We start from the raw sequence: 20492 nt of genomic DNA, 5'->3' as shown, positions 1-20492 counted from the left end.
AAAAAAAAAAAAAAAAAAAAAAAAAAAAAAAAAAAAAAAAAAATATATCTAGCTTTATTAAGTAATCCCAAGTTACTTGAGTTTGAAGTTCACTAAATAAAAATGTAAAGCAGAAAATAGCTTCCCAGTAAATATTCACTGCCTGCTGTTTGCTAGAGGGGAAGAGAGATGCTCATCACGAGCTCAGCTACAGTCTGTGTGTGCTGAGAGGGAAGACTTGGGAGAGGCCCCGGCTGATGTGGCCTCATGTTGGGCCCAGATTGAGGGGCCCAGTGCGGAAGGCGAGGGGTTGCATGGCAGGCAGAGTCAGCGCTGAATTCACAGCTGTGGTCCTCAGCCAGGCTCATTCTGCCATTAGGAGACATTTCTGCCTGTTGTAACTTGGTGGTGGGGAGAGGTGCTCCTCTGCTTAGTGGGTGAAGGAAGGACACTGGTAACATCAGACCACCTGGGACGGCTGCCACACCACAGGCTTCTTGAGCCCCAGATGCCACGAGCGCGGCTGTTGATTCAGGGGACTAGATCTGCCTTACTCTGTCCTAGAGTGTTTCTCCTAAGGAAATGGGAAGGTGTCCATCTGGGGAGGGATCTCCGGTAGTGCCTCACAGATCACTGGCTCAGAGGGGAGGGCTTGGAGCGAGTGTGAGTGGAGATTGGGAGGCATCAACTCTGCCATGATACCTGCAGTCCTGTGGTTTGATCGGTTTCCAGTGGGTTCTGGGGCCTCACGAATCCAGTTGTCTCCAGCTTGATGCGCTGTGGCCCTTCACGGTTCTCGCCTTTCCTTCCTGTGCCATCTCCAGCTGTTTGCCGCTGTGTGTCTTACGCATCACAGATCCCTTTTCTCTGTCATCTAATCTCTGTTCTGTTGTGGTGTGTTCATGGACAGAAATCCTTGATGTTGATGTTATCAAATCTCTTGTTTTACATTTTGTGTTTTGTTGAAAAAGTGCTTTTCCCAGCTTCTGGACTACAGGGATATTCAGCATTTTCTTATATATCAGCTTAGTGTATGAGGACTTTCATCTGTCCAACTAAATATTTCCAGAATGTGTTCAAATCTGTTTATAGCACATAGTATTTGTTATTCTAAAATACGTTTGTATCTGTGTTTACTCTTTAATTTTGTTTGCTTATGTGCATCTTTGGTATAATTTTTGTGAGGTTTATATTTTGACAATTTTTTCATAGATCTAGCTTTTGATTTTGTCATTTTTTTCCTTGGTTCAGTTTCATTGATTTTTTTTGCCATCCTTTCTATACTATATGTGAGGAAACTGAATCTTGGAAGATAAGTAGTTCACTCAGGATCACAGTTATAAAAAAGGAAGGAGACCATGATCTTTGTTTTTAACTGACAGGAGATCACCTCTGATAGTGTACTACTGTGCTGAGGCTTCCTGTCCATCTCTGTGAGTTGGGTCTGTTATTTCTCAACTAGAAAATAGGAAAATTTGTGTATTAATTATACTTTCTTGTTTTTCTTTTATACTTCCTAGCTCTCCCTGTAATGGTTTCCCAAATATTTGTTGCTTCAGTTTGGTCTTAGAATAAAGGAAATTGAACTTGGGTCCGTTTCCACTGGATGATTTTAACACTGTTTCATAGTAACAGTTACACAACCAAGTTTCAGCGTAATTTTGCCAGTTATGTGGCCTTGTGGTTTGCAAGTGTTGATGCAAGTTTAAGAACTCCATTAACTTCAGAAATGGACTGTTTCCCCCCGAGCTTATGTGATGCTCAATCTGACGCTTACAGGGAAAAGCCTGGAAGAGCAGGGAGTGACTCACAATGTCAAGGCGATGGTGCTGGAGCTAAAGCAGTCTGAAGAGGATGTGCGGAAGAACTTCCAGGCAGAGGAAGAAGAACAGAACGAGGCAGAACTAAAAGAAAAACGAATTCAGAGGACAAAGAGAGGACTGGAGATACTGGCAGAGAGAGGTATCAGCAGAGCTCTGGACTGGCCATCTCACTTGGATACATGAAGGCAGCAGGGATTACACAGACCAGAGTGGGGTGGTGTGCACGTCCCTTGGGGAGGTTTCTTCCCTGCAGTCTTAAACTTTTGCAATGTTCTCTCTGCTGTTTGACTGTGAATTAATAGAGTTCCTTTGGTTTTGTTGCAGCTGAGATGGTGGTGGATCCAGAAACCACACCGTACTTAGACATAGCAAACCAGACAGGCAGGTCCATCAAAATTCCTCCGTCACAGAGAAAAGTAAGTACTAGGAGACACCAGGGGCTTGTTCTTGGATTTGCTGTCATAACAGAGGTGGTTTTGTATTGTTACCATTTCTCAGCCAAGGCCCAGTAGCTTCTTACAATGAAGAACTCTAATGACTAGGGGTCTAGCTAATCTTAGTTTATCTATCTTAAGAGACAGTTTGAAGTGGGTTTTGCTATTTAAATTATTGTGTTTAAAATTAACAAAGTTAAATTTTGGGGGTTTGGGGTGTTTTGTGATGGGCCTCTTTATGTCACTCAGGCTGGTCTTAAACTCTTGGGCTTAAGTGATCCCCTGACCCAGCCTCCTGAGTAGCTGGGACTGTAGCCATGCATGTGCCACAAGGCCTGACTTAATGTAAGCTTTAATATCAGAACTTTGTGAATTAATGTTGCACTGTCAGTGGATTGAGGTTTTTTTTGTTTTTTTTTTTTTAAAGGTTGGTGTCTGTTTACCTACAGTTGTTTTATAGTAAATGATGACATCTAGATCTTTTTGAAAAATCTTTTTTTTTCCTTTCTTTTATATTTATTTTTTAGTTGTAGTTGGACACAACACCTTTATTTCACTTGTTTATTTTTGTATGTGGTGCTGAGGATCGAACCCAGGGTCTCGCACGTGCGAGGCGAGCGCTCTACCGCTGAGCCACAACCCCAGCCCTTGAAAAATCTTTATAAGACATAAATTATATGAAAATCGAAATATAAAAAATCAATGAGTTTCAAAAAATTTGGATCACTTTTGGCAGCTTCCCTTCATAACTGTAACAAAATACCTTAGATAATTAGAAAAGGTTCATTTTGGCTTATAGTTTTGGAGGCTCCAGTTCATGATCAGTTGGCCCTATGGCTTTGGGCATGTGGCAAGGCAAGCACATCATGGTGGTAGTATGTGGCAGAGCAAGACTGTGCTATCAGCTATGTTATCAGCTAGAAGGAGCCAGAATCCCACAGTCCCCTTTGAGAGTGCACCCTTAATTACCTAAGGACCCCCCACTAGACCCCACCCCTCCCATTGCACCATCCTGGGGACCAAGGTTTTATTTAATATGTGGGCCTTTGGGGGACACTTGTCCAAACCATGGCAATTAAAAAAAAATTTTTGTAGTTGTAGATGAACAGAATATTTTTACTTTATTTAATTTATTTTTATGTGGTGCTGAGGATCGAACCCAGTGCCTAACGTTGCTAGGCAAGTGCTCTGCTGCTGAGCTACAGCCCCAGCCCTCTGTGGCAATTTTTAAAAAATGGTTTTGGAAATACTAGAGTTGAAATATATTTCAGAAAAGCCATGATGACTGAGAATGGAAAGTGATTGCCAGGCAATGTGTCCTGCCCTGTAATTCTAGGGTCTTGGGAGAGTGAGGCGGAATCGCTTGAGCCCAGGAGCTTGGGACCAGACCAGGCACAGATTGAGGCCTCCTCTGAAACAACAAACAAAACAAAACAAAACCCACCACTTTTTAAAAAGAGGATGTAAGAATGAATGGGTGCTGTTTTGTATGCGTATGTGCAGTCTCATAGAGTACTAGGAATGGACCCAGGTCAGAGACACCAGGAGAAACTAGAAACAAAGGGACAGGTGCTGCTTGTGCTCGAGTCAGCCACGGTGAATTGGGGCTTCAGTGTTTAATTAAGCTTCAATTATATTTTTCTTAATTTTGGCTTTTAGATTGAGTTGTGATCTTGCTTTTTGTTTTCATCTTATTTGGTTTTCTTTAGAATTAATATACTTTCAATATAATTTGTTTTATTATATTTTAAAGTGATTTTTTAAAAATCCATATTCTTTCCTAGGCCCTTATGTTAGCTATGGGATATCATGAGAAGGGCCGAGCTTTCCTGAAAAGAAAAGAATATGGAATAGCCTTGCCATGCCTTTTGGACGCTGACAAATATTTCTGGTAGGCACTTTTGTACTTGGTGAAATCCAATTTTAAGAAAGATGGTCCAGATTATGCCCAGCACCTCCCTTCCTTGTGGCTTCAGACTGAGAGTGGTCGATGTAGAAGACTAGTTATGCAGTAGACAAGTTGTGAATGATGTCTTCCCATTGTATTTCTAATTCACCTTTCTTCCCTGGACAGGAAAGAATTATATAAGCGTATGCACTTATTTTTTTTTACAACAAACATTTCCTTGCCTGACCTGTCTGTTACAAAGTTCCCCATGAGCATGTCTCCTGATGGTTTTGATATAGATGCTGATGGTTGTTCCCCAAATCCATTGTTTCATTAGGGGATGCAAAATATTGATACTCTGGTATTCCTTCTGCATTTATTGTTAGAATTGTCTGAAAAGAATTAATTTTCCTCTCTGAGCATGGTGATGTACACCTGTAATCCCAGCAACTTGGGAGGCTGAGGCAAGAGGATCACAAATTCAGGGTCAGCCTCAGCCACTTATTTAAGACTCTGTCTCAAAATAAAAAAAAGGTGGGGATGTAGCTCAGTGGTAGAGTGCCCCTGGGTTCAATCCCCAGTAGCACACAAACAAGAATTTTTTCCTCGTCAGCTATTTGGTTTTGGACAAAAAAGAGATCAAAGTACTTGGCTTCTTTCTCCTCATTTTCAGAATCAACTAGTCCCCTAATGGTGACTAGTCAGTTTTTTATGTTCTTTTTTTTTTTTTTTTTTTTTTTTTTTTAATATTTATTTTTCAGTTTTCGGTGGACACAACATCTTTTATTTTGTTTGTATGTGGTGCTGAGAATCGAACCCAGCACCCCGCGCATGCCAGGCGAGCGTGCTACCGCTTGAGCCACATCCCCAGCCCCAGTTTTTATGTTCTTTTTTAAAAAAGTATTAGTATTAACTAATGAGTTTTAACACAAAACATATGATATTTTTCAAACTTTGGTGTACAAGTTTGCTGTCTTTGTTAGCAGGTTGCTCCTCTGGCCCTGTTAGTGTAATCTTGGTATCCTCTGTAGACTCTCATCTCTGGATCCCAAAGACACATTTCTGAGACAGTCTCCACACCGAGATCAGCAATTTACCAGAAACTGTTTTTTTTTTTTTTTTTCCCCTCTTATGGTACTGGGGATCAAACCCAGGGCATCATGCATACTATGCTAGCGTCCTACCACTGAGCTAAACCCTCCACCCTTTTCGTAAATCTTTTTTTTTTTTTTTTAAGACAATTTTATTTTTTATTTTTTTTAGAGAGAGAGAGAGAGAGATTTTTAATATTTATTTTTTAGTTATCGGCAGACACAACATCTTGTTTGTATGTGGTGCTGAGGATCGAACCCGGGCCGCACTCACGCCAGGCGAGCGCGCTACCACTTGAGCCACAACCCCAGCCCCTTTTTCGTAAATCTTATTTTGAGATGCAGTCTTGCTAAGTTGTCCAGGCTGGCCTTAAACTTGTAAATCTCCTGCCTGAGCCTCTCAAGTAGCTGGCATTACAGGTGTGCACCACTGTACCCAGCTCCTAATAGGAGAGGAAATTGCATTTAAAGACTATATAATCTCAGCATATTAAACATTTGTAAAGTAGACTTAATATTTGTTAACTTCAGCCAGGTGTGGTGGTGTACATCTATAATCCCAGCAGCTCAGGAGGCTGAGGCAGGAGGATTGAGAGTTCAAAGCCAGCCTCAGCAATTTAGCAAGGCCCTAAGCAACTCAGTGAGACCCTGTCTCTAAGTAAAATATAAAAAAGGGCTGGGGATGTGGCTCAATGGTTAAGTGCCCCTGGGTCTAATCCCCAGTATCAAAAAAGAAAGAAAGTAAGTTAACTTCAGTGTGAACTTGTTTCTAGTTTGGTAAATTCCTAAGATAATCCTCTATACTTTAAAAAGATAAATACAAACATGTAGTTTACTGGCTGCTTTGGTCAGTGCCTTTTAGTGTTAAACAAATCCCAACTTAAGCTAACTTCCACAAAGAAGGACTTTATTGTCCCAGATATTTAGGAGGAGATGAGTGAGGCTGGGAACAGGGAGAACAGGGCTAGGAGCCTCTGGGGCCTCCTGCTCTGTCTGTATCTGCTTCCTTATTGGTGTCAGCTTCATTCTGTGCTGCTGCAGACAAGGGATTCTTAAGTTGGGTCCTTAAAATTCAGGTAAATGTTTCATTTTATTTCATAATTGTGCCTATAATTGTTATTATCAAAAATTTCCAATATGCATAAAAATAGAAACTAGTATAATGAACTCCCTTTTACTCATCCTCCAGCTTTACCAGTTGTCAAGAAATGGCTAATCTGAGTTCATCTGTGTCGGTCTTTCTTAATATTTCTATGGTGGACAAAACCTTAAAGTAATTTTCAAATCTCAAGAGAACCCCTGAATAGAAATAACTGTATCTTCAGTTCATAGTACATCGACATATTCAGTAGGTACTAGATACAATAATTAAGTAATGGCTGTCAGTTCTTTTTAAGTAAAAGTATTAGATTTCCATTATTGCAACAAATAACTGAGATAATCAACTTATGAAGAGGAAAGGTTTCTTTTTACACAGTTTTGGGAGTTTCAGCCCCTGATTGTTTAGCCCATTGGTTGGGCCTGTGGTGGTGTATTACATCATGGTGTTGGGGACTTGACTGAGGCTTGATTTCGTGTGGCTGGAAAGAGAGAGACTGGAGTCCCACAGTTCCCTTCCAGGGTACACTTCCAGCCAATGCCTTCAAACCTCCCACTAACCTCCAGCTCTCAGAGGTTCCCCCCACCTTAGGACCGAGCCTTTGTAGAACATTTCAGATCCAAACTGTAGCAGTGGAGAATGCTGTTGGTTTCCTGAGGATCCATTGATTCTGGCCAACATGTTAGCTTTCTTTTTGTGTGACTGCAACCTCCTGAAGAAGACTAACTGTGATGCCAGCCAGCAATCTAGGTGCAAGAAACTTGTTCTGTTTTCTTTCCCACTTGATTTTTCCCCCTACCTTCTCCTAGTAAGCTAGAAGTTCTGTCATAGCTTTGCATGTCTTGGGGTATGATGGGTAGTGTGACCAAAAATAGTTCCTTTCCCTGTTTATTTGTGGTATGGGAATTGAACCTAGGCTTGTGCACACTAGGCACACACACTACCAGTGAGCTACACCCCCATCCCTCTTTCCTATTTAAAACTGAAAATGGGAGTTCTGCTTTCAGCCAAGGTGGAATAACAGGGACTAGGTTTACCCGCTCACTTGGAAGCACCTCAGAAACTTGACAAATGTATAAAAGAGCAGCTCCCAGCAGTACAGGTAGGAGGGCCCACCCAGGCAGAGCCTCATGGTTCCTCTGAGTTGATGAGCTGAGAGCCAAGGAGGTGAGAGGAGAGAGCTTCAGAGCAGCCCTGTTGAGTCTACAGGTGGTACTCAGCACATGTGTGTGGGGACACCCCCAAACCTGGGCAGGAACTGCATGAACGAAGCAGAGAGAACAGTCCTCTCTGTTCACAGAGGCCAGGGGCAGTTTGTACCCCACCAGCCAGAGTGGACAACTTGGAATCACAGACAGAGTATTCAGACGGGTCATGCCGCAGTAATAGGGCAAAATTAACCCCAAAGATTACTCTAGTCCTGACTAAAGAGCCTAAAAACCAGCTTTGAACAGTAGATTAAAGTTACTATTTTCAAGTAACTTAAGTACAGCCCTAACAAAGCTCAGTAATTTAGCAACACAGAAATAATCCAGCATCCAATTAAAAATTAGCACGCATGCAGGCTGGGGTTATGGCTCAGCGGTAGAGCACTTGCCTCACATGTATGAGGCACTGGGTCCAATCCTCAGCACCACATAAAGTAAATAGATAAAATAAAGGTATTGTGTCCATGTACAACTAAAAAAAAAAAATTAGCAGGAATGCAAAGAAACCAGAAAATATAACCCATATTGAAGAGAAAAGCCAATTAACAGATGCAGATCCAAAAGTGACACATAAGTTAGAATCAGTAGACAGGGACATTGAAACAATACATTCCAAATACTCATGAAGTTATAGAAGGGCTCGAGTGTGTCAGATGAAGACCTGGGAGACATGCAAAAGACTCATGCTGAAATTTAAGAGAGGGAAAAATAGTGTCTGACAGGTGCCTTGGGTGGGATGAACTGCAGTAGACACTGCAGAAAAGAAATTCAGAAAATGTGAAGATGGGGCAGTAGAAACTCTAGCATGACACAGAAAATAGAACTGGGTAAGGGCAGGGGAGAGGATGCCAGAGCATCTGCAGGTTGGGCAACCTGACCGTGCAGTTGGTGGTCCTGAAGAGGGGGGACTTGAAGAAATAATGGCCAGAACTTTTCCTGATTTGGTGAAACCTATTAATAATAAGGGCTGGGGGGATAGGATTGTAGCTCAGTGGCAGAGTGCTTGCCTAGCATGTGAGGCACTGGGTTCCATCCTCAGCACCACATATAAATAAATAAAACAAAGGCCCATCAACAACTAAAAAATATATTAAAACTCTGGGGATGTGGCTCAGTGGTTAAGCACCCCTGGGGTCAATTTTCAATACCAAAAGCATCATCATTGTTATCATCATCATAAGCCCAAACAGAACATAGTTTTTCTAAAGTGAGGCTCAACAGATTTTTATTTAAACAAATGCCATACATTTATTTTAATGTTGCTTTATTGTGAGAATTTACTGATAGTGTTTTATTTTTGTGGTACTGGGGATAGAACCCAGGGCTTCGTGCAAGGTAAGCAAGCACTTTATCACTGAGCTACTTCCCTAACCCCCTTTTTTTAAAATATTTTATTTTTTAGTTATAATTGGACACAATATCTTTATTTTAATAATTTATTTTTATGTGGTGCTGAGGATCGAACATGCTAGGCGAGTGCTCTACCGCTGAGCCACAACCCCAGCCCCTTCCCTAACCCGTTTTATTTTTTAATTTGAGACAGGGTCTTGCTAAGTTGCTGAGGCTAGCCTCAAACTTACAGTCCCTCCTGCCTCAGCCTCCCAGATCTCTGGGACTACAAGGTTTGTGCCTCCACACCGTGTGGCAGTGTGGAATATTAAAGCTACTAAAATTGTAAATCAAAGAAATATTAATAAAGATATACCCAGGGCTGCGGTGTAGTTCAGTGGGGAAGTCCTGCCTGGCACATGCAAGGCCCTGCATTTAGTTCCCAATCCCACAAACACAAACACAATTTTATTCTAGGTTTTTAAAAAGCATTTTTTTGCCCAACTTACATGATTAGGTTCAAATAGAGGCCTAGCAGTTTCAGAATTAATATGTAGAAGCTGATTTCCTAAAATGAATAGAATAAAATGCACTCCTCTAGTGGGAGATGTGTTTTTGTTTTTGGCTTTTGGCTGCACATATTCTCAATTCTGAGGCACACTTGAGATGAGTACACATTATATTTTAACTGAAATGAGGCCATATATGTCCTTGTTTGATGCTTATTGAATGAGTCTGTAGGAAATTGAAAATGTGACAAAAGTCCATTTCTGTGAACGGCAGGACCATCTCTTACAGAAACCTGAACATGTTAGGAGGCAGATTGGGAGGTCTCCTCTTGAGTAAAAGATTGGGTCAAATTCACAGGCTCCTTCTTTTCCCCTCAAAGTCGAGTTCTTAGGCCGAGCCACAGATTTGGAGAAACAGAGATAACAAATAAATGTAAAGCACCTGCTTGAACACATTTTCCTACCCCCACTGGACTGTGCACAGGCCTTACCCGTGGGAGATCACTGTTTTAAGGGGTAAATGACAAGGTCAGACTCGATTCATTTTTCTTTGCTGAACATTCGTTGATAATCCAGGAAGCTTGAGGACATGTGCATTCTATCATTTCATATAAAAGCAATCTTAATTTAGTAGGATAACAATGAAAACAGAAAAACCCTTTAGAATTTCTTAGTGTAAAATTTGTGGTTCCAGGTATTCTCCTTTCTTTTTGAAGACTAAAGATCTAGATTTGCATTATAAATTTTAATATAATTAAAATCCAAATAAATAATCTTGTGCAGACAGAATCTATATTCTTTCTGGACTAAACTGACTTCTGTTTATTGTCTTATGTGTCTTCCTTTTTCTGGATTCAGCCCACTATCTCAGCTACAAAGTATCCTTCAGTCTGCACATGGTGAGAAATCAGCTAGCCAACTTAGAGCTGGTGTGTTCTAGATGGTTTCCTCCCAGTGTGAATATGATCGAGCTTGAAGGCCTTATCAGAATCTTCTGTCAGTTGAGGCATTCTTAGAAGTGATTTGGGGGACTCTATTTTTAAAGCAATAGTTCTCAACTCTTCCTGGGCATTAAAATTGGCCTTAGAGATTTTAGAAAATAGCATCTAGGCCCCTTCCCAAGAGACTTCTGTTACTGCTGGTCTAAAAAAGAGGGAAAGAAAAGAAAAAGATTCTTCATGTCTCGGTGCTTCTGATTTGCAGTCAGAATTGGCAGCCAGTGTGGTAAAGCTGGGTCTCCTCTGTTTGCTGAGGGGTGCTGACAGTGGCCTTGGATTCTGCTTCCTGCGAGGCCTCTTTCCCAGCCTGCCAAGTGGGTATGCGTGTGTCTGTCTGTCCTCCTCCATCCTAGGGCAGTTGGTTTTAGGCTGCTATTCCTGAGCCCTAATTTCTTTTTTCCTTGTTGGAAAGATTTAGATTATAAATATAGCTCCCCTTGTAAGTGTTGGGATCTTTGTTTTTGAGCAATCTTTGCAACACATCAAGAACCAGGAAAGAATTCCAGTAATTCTCCCAAAAGGTGACTAGTGCCACTTGTCTGTGACGTGGTCCCCTCTCCTTCCAGCGAGTGCTGCAGGGAGCTGCTGGACACTGTGGACAACTACGCTGTGCTGCAGCTGGACATAGTGTGGTGTTACTTCCGCCTGGAGCAGCTGGAATGCCTGGATGATGCAGAAAGAAAGCTAGACTTGGCCCAGAAATGCTTTAAAAATTGTTATGGGGAAAATCACCAGCGGCTGGTGCACATAAAAGTATGTTACTGTCATTTGTTTTCTGTATTGTTGAGCTCATTTCTGGAAATTGTATTTGTTCCTGCTAAATTGTTTAGACTGCTGCTTTTATCTGATAGTAGTATGTAATATGCTCTTTTAAAGCTACATTTAAAAAAATTCTTAAGTGATTTACAAGTCTGGCTCTTTCCTTGGTCTGTATGTAGCCCAGGGGAACATAGTTTTCTGATCATGGATGCCCCCTACACACACTCATGATCACCTGACCAGGAGAGCACCTGTGATCTATTCACATTCAGTAGCATCTGATGTAAGATATAAATGCAAAAAATAGACATCCCAGGGCTGGGGTTGTGTTAGAGGGCTCGCCTAGCAAATGGGAGGCCCCAGGTTCCATCCTCAGCACCACATAAAAAGATAAATAAATAAAATAAAGGTATTGTGTCCATCTGCAACTAAAAAAAAAAAAAAAACAACCAAACACACACACACAATTCTAGAGTAATGGTTCACAGGAATCAGTCATAACCCAAGAGCTGTGACTTGAGTAAGGATTCTTCTGATCTCTCAAGTTGTCAGAATCCTGCAGGGCATGATAGCCTCTGCCTGGTCTGGATTTTCACCACCTTCTCCAGTAAGCAAAGGGGCCCCTCTCCTGGATGGCCTGAGATAGGTTTCCTGGCCCTGTGTTGCACTCACGTACCTGGGGCCTTCACGTTGCCATCAGCAGTAGTGACACTATGGTCACAGCAGCGTTCCTACCTTGCCACTACGAAGACAGAATAATAGCTGTGAGCGTTGTGCACCAATGATTATAAATAAGACAGTTTTATCCTTTTTACCAATAACTTTAGGGCAACTGTGGGAAAGAGAAGGTGTTGTTTTTGAGACTCTACTTGCTTCAGGGGATCCGAAACTATCACAGTGGGAATGGAGAAGAGGCCCGCGAGTACCTCAACAAGGTGAGAAAGGAAGCTGTAGGCATTTCCACCTGCTTTTTTCTTATCCCCAGAAGTGAAATGTTGAGGAACTCAACATTTTGTTTGTGACTTGTGAGAAATGTGCATCTCTTTCCTACTCCCGTCCCTCATGTACTGTAAACACATTTGTATTCGTTAGGATTCAGGCCAGATGCTATAATAAGGACACTTCAAAAGACGGTGACTTTAATCAGGCAGAAGTTTCTGTCCTTTCACCCAGCAGTCTAGAGGTGAGCAGGCAGGCCCTGCGGGGCATCCCAGATTGCTCCTGTCAATGCCTCTGCCACCAGCAGAGGGGCTGGAGAGCCACCAGCAGAGGGGCTGGAGAGTCGGAGCAGGCCTCAGCTTTATTACAGAAAGATGCGGGTCATGGTGTGGTCGCTCCCACAGCACTCAGCCTGTTGGCACGTATTGTGGTATGGGTGAGCTCTGCAGGCAGAGACAGTGTTTTCTGCTTCAATTTATTCTGGTTAATAATAGGATGAGTTTAGAGTTTTTGTTAAAAAAAAATCTGACCTGCAGTAATTCTTTTAGGCTTTAGCTTTGTGTTGGGCTTTGATGTTTTTGTAGTTACATGATTCTTGCATTTCTCCCTGTCTGTAGGCACGTCAGCTCTTTGAAGAGCTATACATCGACCCGTCAAAAGTACACAACTTGCTGCAGTTGGGGTTCACCGCCCAGGAGGCTCGGCTTGGCCTGCGGGCCTGCGAAGGGAATGTGGATCATGCAGCCACGCATATTTCCAACCGCAGAGAGGTACCCACCTCACGTGCATGCTGATGCCTGTGCCTTTTGGGAGGTTGGGAAGGGTGAGGCATAGTGAGCTTATTTCTGAAGTGCCGGAACAAGAGATGATCCCATAGGAAGTATTAGCAATAGGATCTCCTTACCACTCCAGATCAGGAAAGGAAGGAGTGACTTTGGTTCTTGATTACATCAACTTTCAGGCAGGTTACACAAGCAGTCTCTTCTTTCTCTCTAGACACCATGGTGTATTTAAAAAAATAATTTTTTTTGTAGTTGTAGAGGACAGAATGACTTTATTTGTTTATATTTATGTGGTACTAAGGATTGAATCCAGTGCCTCACATGTGCTGGACAAGCATTCTGCCACCGAGCCCCATCCCCAGCCCACCATGGTGTTTTTCTTGAAACCATTTTAAGGGGGCTGTGTTTTCCCAGGGGGCAAGAGTGATAGTTTGGGATTGTGTTCTTGCCTACAAACACGAGTCAGATCATAGAAACAAGTAGCATCATGTTACAAAAGCACAGGTATAAAGCTACAATTATTCAAAACAAGTAAAGAAAGCTTTAGAACTTTGGAATTAGAATCTTTTCATTGTATGCTCTCTATACAGCAGAGGACCTGGGGTCCAGAGAGCTAATGATGGGCTATTAGCAATAGGGCCACTTTTCTGTCCAGAACAAGAAGTTGGCAATAGCCTCTCACAGAGAGGTCTAGCTGTGAACCCCAGCCACAGCCTTCTCTGGAATCTTCACATATGTATCCCTGGTTCCCTTTTTGCTGAACATTAGGGTAATCCTTAGGAGGACAGCAGCCTGTGGGGCTGTGGGAATGGGCAGGAAAGCCAACTGTCATTGGCCTGCCTGGCTCCAGGGTGGGAGTGGATTCATGGGTCAGATTACATGAGAGCCAGTCAAAAGGGCTGTTTTGGGTTTCTCTTTCATGACACGAGTGTTACCATCAGTCATGGTCCACCAGTTTTGCTGTGGACATCAGTGATGGGTAAAAGCAGTGACTAAAAAGCATGGCTCTGCATGTTTGCATGTGGTCCAACTTAGTACTGACAGAGAAGCAGACATTGCTGGGCACGGCAGCCTTTCCTGGCCTCCCAGACCTGACTGAGGCAGGAGGAGCAACTTGTGAGACCCTGTCTCAAAATGAAAATAAAAGGACTGAGGATGGTGCTCAGTGGTAGAGCACCCCTGGGTTCAGTCTTCAGGACCAAAACAGAAAAGAAAAGCAGATATTTGTGACAATGCATTTATTACTTTTCTTTTACTTCATTGTGGAAAAGATTTCTTTAGTATTTGGAAAGCCAGTATTTTAAAATGAGGTCATTTGAAAAATATTATTGTATAATACTTTATAATTCACAAAACATTTTCACAGTAATGTCATTAAGTTCTGCCTCTGACCACCTGTGAGGCCAGGGATGAATAATTCTCATTTTGCAGTGTGAACTCTGGCTCAGAGACTGACTTTTAAATAAAGTAGAGTGCTGATAAGTTTCAGCCCTTGGAACGCAGAGAAACACCAGCACACATGGAGCAGTTGCGCCTGCTCACCCTTCCCCTTGGTGGATGTTGTAGTTGGGGTGCTTATGGTTAAAAGCAACAACACAAAAAAATCGAGACTGTCCTCGTGGAAAAGGAAGTTGGTGGGGTTTATTGGCCTGCTCTACTGTAAAGCCCAGAGAGGGATGGTCTCAGGGTTAGTTGATTCAGTGGCCTATCCGTGTTGCCAAGGACATGGTCTGTCTGCCTCCCCTCTGTGCTATCCTGGAAGTCCTAAGCACCTCACAGACTGGCCACTCACAGAGGCCAGGGGACTGTGAGACCTTATGGGCTTAGGCCTGTGGCAGCAGATATTGACGTAGACCATTCAGAGCCGACCTGGGGAGCTGGGTCAGCCCCCCATATCCTAGGGAGGGGTAGAATGGATATTGGAAAGACAAACACAGTGCCCCACAGAACCGGAGCTCAAGTGCAAGGTAAGACTGCCCCCTCAGTTCCTGAGGCTCTACATCATGGGTAGTTCTTAAAAGTATGTATTTTCTTGTACAACATGGTCCTCAACTGGGAGAATTCTACCTAGGAGGTCCCACAGCCTGTTTTACCAGGCCTGTCCTTCAGCCTGACTTCAGAACCCAACTCTTACAGAAGGTGTGTGTACAGAGTATTTCAGTGCAGTACTCATTGTCACTCCTGCTAAGGTATAGAGGAATGTTCCAGAATAGTGTAATTTTCTCATGTTTGGTTATGTGGTTAAAATAAACCTGACACGGCATTTGTGATTGCAGGAGTGTCCTTGAGGCCCCAGCTTGTTTGCAGTTCTGGGTTAGGCAACTCTGGTTAGGCTCCCCACTGCTGGCAGGGTTTTTGTGCATGCATGTTGTGCATATTTCTTTGCCTTCTAGAATATAAATGGAGGAAGCTGTAATTGGAAGCAGAGGATGCGGCTGGGTAAAGGCCTCTGGCGTGGGGGGTGTGAACAAAATAAAGTGGCGGCATGCGGGAACCTTGCTGGCTGTGTGGTTGCACACAGTCGCAGGGCAAGGTCAGCTCAGAGGCCTTTGTAGGGCCCAGGGAGATAGGAATAAGGAGCTGTGGGCTGATAGGGGAGAAGGGAGCCCCTGCAGGCTTTGAGTCCACAGGTGAGGCTATGAAGCCCACTATGATGTGCAGAAGTCATTAGGACTGGACACCCAGGGCATTTAGCAGACATCAGGAGGGTGGGGACAGGTGCATCACAGCTGAGGCAGAGGTAAGAGTTTGTGTCGTGCATACTCCAGGGAGCTGACTAGGGGTTCTCCTGTGTTAGGAACAAAAGTTAGCCTCTGTCTCCAGAAGTAGCTCAGCAGCCACCCATTCCACTTGGTCTTCCTTCTGACACCCGAGGGAAATGTTGGTGCCACCTAAAATTTGTGGTGTTTCCTAAGAGATGAGGTCATTCTGCTGCTTCAGGATGAAGGAAGAGGAGTGCTTGGAGCTGGGTTCAGCCCCAAAGGCAGGAGTGGATCTTGGACTGCTTTCCCTGTGCTCACTGCCATGGGTCATTGTGACCTTGGCACCATCACTCAGCATCTTGAAAGTTTCTGTCTCCTTGTTGACAAAGTGATGAGGTTGAATCAAATTAGTGGTTTTCAAACCTCTTGTTGTTTGTTTGAATTTTTATGTCTTTCGTAGTGCTGGAGATCAAACCCAGAGCCTCATGCATATTAGGTAGGCACTGTACCACTGAGCTACATTCCCAGCCCCAGACTTGTATTTTGAAGCAATTAAAATTCCCTTTCCTTGTCAGGTGTGATGCCTCACACCTGTAATCCCAGTGATATGGGAGGCTGAGATAGGAGGACCAAAAGTTCAAGGCCAGCCTTAGCAACTTAGTAAGACCCTGTCTCAAAAAAATAAAAAGGGCTGTGGATGTAGCTCAGTGGTACTGTACTCCCTTGGGTTCAATCCCCAGTACTGGAAAAAATTTAAATTAAAAAACAAAAACTCCTTCTTAAATGTTTTTTTTTTTGTATGTTTTTTTGTCTGTTTGTTTGTTTTGGTGCTGGGGATTGAACCCATGGCCTTGTGCATGTGAGGCACACACTCTACCAACTGAGCCATATCCCCAGCCCCTTAAATGAAGTTTTTATGGGTCAGTGATAGAATTCTCCCAGTTGAGGCCAGGTGCTGGGAGAAGGGACAAGACAGTTCCTGCAGCCAGCTCCTGCACAGCAACAGCAAGCTCTTCCAAAAAGCAGGGTTACATGGCCATTGTCCCCTTGAGCATCCTGAAGGTGGGTCAGTGATATTGGCATCATCCAGGAGGAATGGCTCCCTGGGTGATCATTACGTGCTCCTCCCGGTGCTGAAGCTCCTCTGTCCTCCTCTGGAAGAGGTGTGCCACCTGTCTCTGGCAGCCTCTGAACCTGCGTGCTTGCCAGGTTCTTGATGCAGTGTTGGGCTTGGGAGGCTCCTCCTCCCTGCCTCTGCAGCAGCTCCCCAAGCTCCCTGCCCTGGCTCTGCTGCTTTTGACCAGTCCAGGGTAGGTAGAGAGAGCCCCTCTTCTTTTTTGTTTGGTTATTCACCTTTTGACCTCAAGAACCCAGCAGAGCATGGATTTTGCTTTCTGTGAAATCTCAGCCTCTAGCTTAGTGGGACTTGCTGTTTTCTCCAAGGAACTGGCCCAAATCAGGAAAGAGGAGAAAGAGAAGAAGAGGCGTCGCCTGGAGAGCATCAACTCTTTGAAGGGGATGGGCTACCCCACACATGCAGCCAAGCACGCCCTCCATCAGGCCGGCGGGAACCTGGACGAGGCTCTGAAGGTGACCCCTCCCTGGGATGCGCTGCCCTTTCCTGCTGTCCCGCCAGCCCCGCTTCCTGCAGTCTGCAGCGTGCTTCCCCGGGCCATCGAGCTCACTCCTGAGCCGCCTTCCTAATTGCTGCTTTGCACCTAGGGTTGGCTTTCTGTGTCATCAGCAGAGTGGCAGAGCCAGAAGGATGGGTCCAGGCTCCCTCTCCGCTGAGGCCTGCTGGCTCAGGAGTGTGGCGAATGTTTACGTGGGCAGTCCGCAGGCCAGTACTCTGAGTGGGGTTTCTGTTAGCAGCAGAGAGTTTGATGTCAATGGCATAACTTCCTAATTTCAAAACAGAAGAGAATGATACAAGTTTTACTATAATTTTTTAAATTAAATTTTTATTTGACTTATTTTATCTGATAGGTAGTACTTATTGGCAAAGGGGATTTTTTTCCTTTCTTTTTTTTTGTTCTTTGTAGTACTGTTGGATTGAACCCAGAGGTTCTCTTACTATTTTTTTTTTTTTTTTTTTTTTTTTGGTGGTGGTGGATTACCAGGGATTGAGCCACATCCCCAGCCCTATTTTATATTTTATTTAGAGTCGGGATCTCACTGAGCTACTAGTGCCTCGCTTTTGCTGAGGCTTTGATCTCACAATCCTCTTGCCTCAGCCTCCTGAGGCGTGCACCACCGTGCCCAGCTGAGGTGCTCTTACTATTGAGCTATTTTTTGAGACGGTCTTGTTAAGTTGCTGAGGCTGGCTTTAAACTTGAGACTCTCCTGCCTCAGCCTCTTGAGCAGCTGGTATAGGTGTGGCCACTGCACCTGATGCAAAGGAGCTTTTTACAGAACTCCTTAAAGCCACACACCAGTAGTAACTTCATCCAGGTCCAGCCCGTCCAGTCTGTTCAAGAGGTTCTCAGTAGGGCCGGGGCTGTACTACATCCCAGGAGCTCAAAGTGGGAGACCACTGCCCTGGGGATACCCACAGACCAGCAGCAGTCAGAACACACAGGATGAGGACCACACATGGTGCATGGGCTGGGGCAGGAGCCAGGCAGAAGGAGGTGCCTGTTGTCTGGGTGGGGACAGGGCAGTGTTGGGGGTAGGGCTAGAGAAGGGGCTAGACCAATGGTCAGTGGCCAGGTGCCACCTCATCTGCTGGGCTAAGGAGGCCACAGGAGCCCACCCTGTCTCACCTTCTGTATTTGCCCTGTGCCTGAGAAGGCCCCATAGGGCAGGATTTTTATTAACATTCTTAAATTAAAAAACATTATTTGAATATCAAGTTTGATTTTGATTGTTTTGGGGCAGTGCTGGGAGTTAAACCAGGGCCTGGTACATGCTAGGCAAGTGCTCAACCACTGAACTATCTCCAGTGCTCTAGTTTGAGTTTTCTTATATATCAGAGAACTGTAAAAGGCAGGAAAATCTGACTATATGAAGGAACTGATGGGGCTAAAAATAGTTTTTAATAATGAACGTAGTTCATAAATCCATTTAGCCACTCTTGAAGTATTTTATGCTAGATGGCAAATTGCCCAGAGGGTCTTAAGGTTAACAGTTAATGTGTGAAGTCAAGGGTCCAAACACGACTTCTGGCTGGGAGTGGTGGTGTATGCCTATGATCCCAGCTACGTAGGAGGATGGCAAGTTCAAAGCCAGCCTCAGCAACTTGGCAAGACCTGTCTCAAAAAAAACAAATAAAACAAAGCGATCTGGGATGTAACTCAGTGGTTACATGCTGGGTTCTATCCCCAGTGATTGATCCATTGCATCAAGATTGTCCACGACCCTTTCCTGGTGGCCTCATGTATGCTAGGCTGAAGGGTGACTTGTCAGGAGGGCAGGATGCATGCTGCGTACCACAGATGAGCGTGGATTTGACAATCCATGCAGCACTGAGCAGGGTCTCACTGAGCTACTAGTGCCTCCTTCAGGTCAGGAGGGCGTGGTGCCTTCAGAGGCGAGGAGGCCTGCTCAGCAGCCTTCTGTTCACTTCCTTCTGTGGCCTCTGCCCAGAGCTGCGCTCTGGCGGAACCGTGTGCCCTCCTGGACTGCCTCCTCCGGCTCTCCACTCGGCACGTCTTGCTCACAGGGGAGAAGGGAGCTTTTTTCCTGGTCACTTTTGCTCCCCTTCAAACCTCAAGTCTGAGGTGACATTTGACTGGAGCCTTCTGCAAACACAGCTTGGCCCCCAGCCTGGGTTGGGCCCCTTTCCTGGCTTTATGGCACCTTCGCATGGCCCACCACAGTGTCCCAGGTGGTCTGTCTGTGCTACAAGCAGACAGACCTGGGCTGTCTGCTGGTGCACTGTGGGTGCTGTGCCCTGGCCCCGTGGGCAGTTGTGGTGAGTCACGGTGTCCCTGTGCTTTCAGATTCTCCTCAGTAACCCTCAGATGTGGTTAAAAGATTCAGATTCTGAAACCAGTAGACGAGAAAGCCCTTCCCAGGAAAGCATTGACCAAGTGAGTGACTGGCCTTTGCGCCCCCAGCTCTGGCACCCCGGGTCCCTCAGGTGGGCTGGCTGGGGAGGGCAGGGTGGCGGCAGGACAGGGCAAGCTGTGCTGCTGCCCAGGTTTCCAGGCTCCAGGCAGGACCTGCGAGGGAGGGCCGCCAGCACGTGCAGCAGGAAAAATTGGAAAGCCTCGCAGGCCGTCTTCCTCTAGCTTGCCTCTTTTTTCCACATATCACTGTTTACATCCTCCCCAGTTCTCTGCGTATGACCAAAAGGATGTCCCTTTGTCCTGTGGAGTCCATCCACCTTGTGACAAGTGACGACTCCAGCCATACTTGCCCCACAAGTTAAAGTGCCCCACGCCTGGTGGCCGCTGAGCTCGTGACACCTGTGCCTGAGTTTGCACAGCACTTTGCTCCCAGCCCTGAGGTGGCCACACAACCCATTGCACCAAGGTCGTCCACGACCCTTTCCTGGTGGCCTCGTGCATGCTAGGCTGAAGGGTGACTTGTCAGGAGGGCAGGGTGTATGCTGCGCACCACAGATGAGCGTGGGTGTGACAGTCCATGCAGCATGTGAGCATGACATGCCGTGGCCTTTTTCTGTCCCCTAGCTGGTATACATGGGCTTTGACACAGTCGCGGCCGAGGTCGCGCTGAAGGTGTTCAGGGGCAACGTCCAGCTGGCGGCTCTGACCCTCGCTCACCACGGAGGGATCCTTCCTCCCGACCTGCAGCTCTCAGGGGAGGACTCCTCGTCCACCCCATCCACGTCCCCTTCGGATTCCGCAGGTGGGTCAGGTCTGAACACCAGGAGAGCAGACACCCCAGGCATGGGCCTGAGGGAGAGGCTGACCTGGAGACTGAGGAGGATGTTCCCGGGACAGGGTGGCCGGCAGGAAGTGTGTCGCAGGGGCCTTGGCGCGGTCCCT

The 20492-nt window shown here is 45.1% G+C and overlaps 1 protein-coding gene across 1 annotated transcript in view; it reads left to right on the top strand.

Moving 5' to 3' along the window:
* Window positions 1-20492, top strand: part of Nub1 (negative regulator of ubiquitin like proteins 1) — a 31919-nt gene that overhangs the window by 10048 nt on the left and 1379 nt on the right. The window contains exons 6-14 of the mRNA XM_015493650.2: window positions 1759-1941; window positions 2127-2218; window positions 4021-4127; window positions 10925-11111; window positions 11945-12052; window positions 12674-12826; window positions 16984-17130; window positions 19482-19571; window positions 20175-20352. Of these exons, the coding sequence (XP_015349136.1) occupies window positions 1759-1941; window positions 2127-2218; window positions 4021-4127; window positions 10925-11111; window positions 11945-12052; window positions 12674-12826; window positions 16984-17130; window positions 19482-19571; window positions 20175-20352 (1245 nt within the window). The remainder of the gene's footprint in view (window positions 1-1758; window positions 1942-2126; window positions 2219-4020; window positions 4128-10924; window positions 11112-11944; window positions 12053-12673; window positions 12827-16983; window positions 17131-19481; window positions 19572-20174; window positions 20353-20492) is intronic.

The sequence above is a fragment of the Marmota marmota genome, unplaced genomic scaffold (assembly GCF_001458135.2).
Source record: "Marmota marmota marmota unplaced genomic scaffold, marMar, whole genome shotgun sequence".
Classification (NCBI taxonomy): domain Eukaryota; kingdom Metazoa; phylum Chordata; class Mammalia; order Rodentia; family Sciuridae; genus Marmota; species Marmota marmota.
This window is presented reverse-complemented; position numbering and strand designations above follow the sequence as displayed.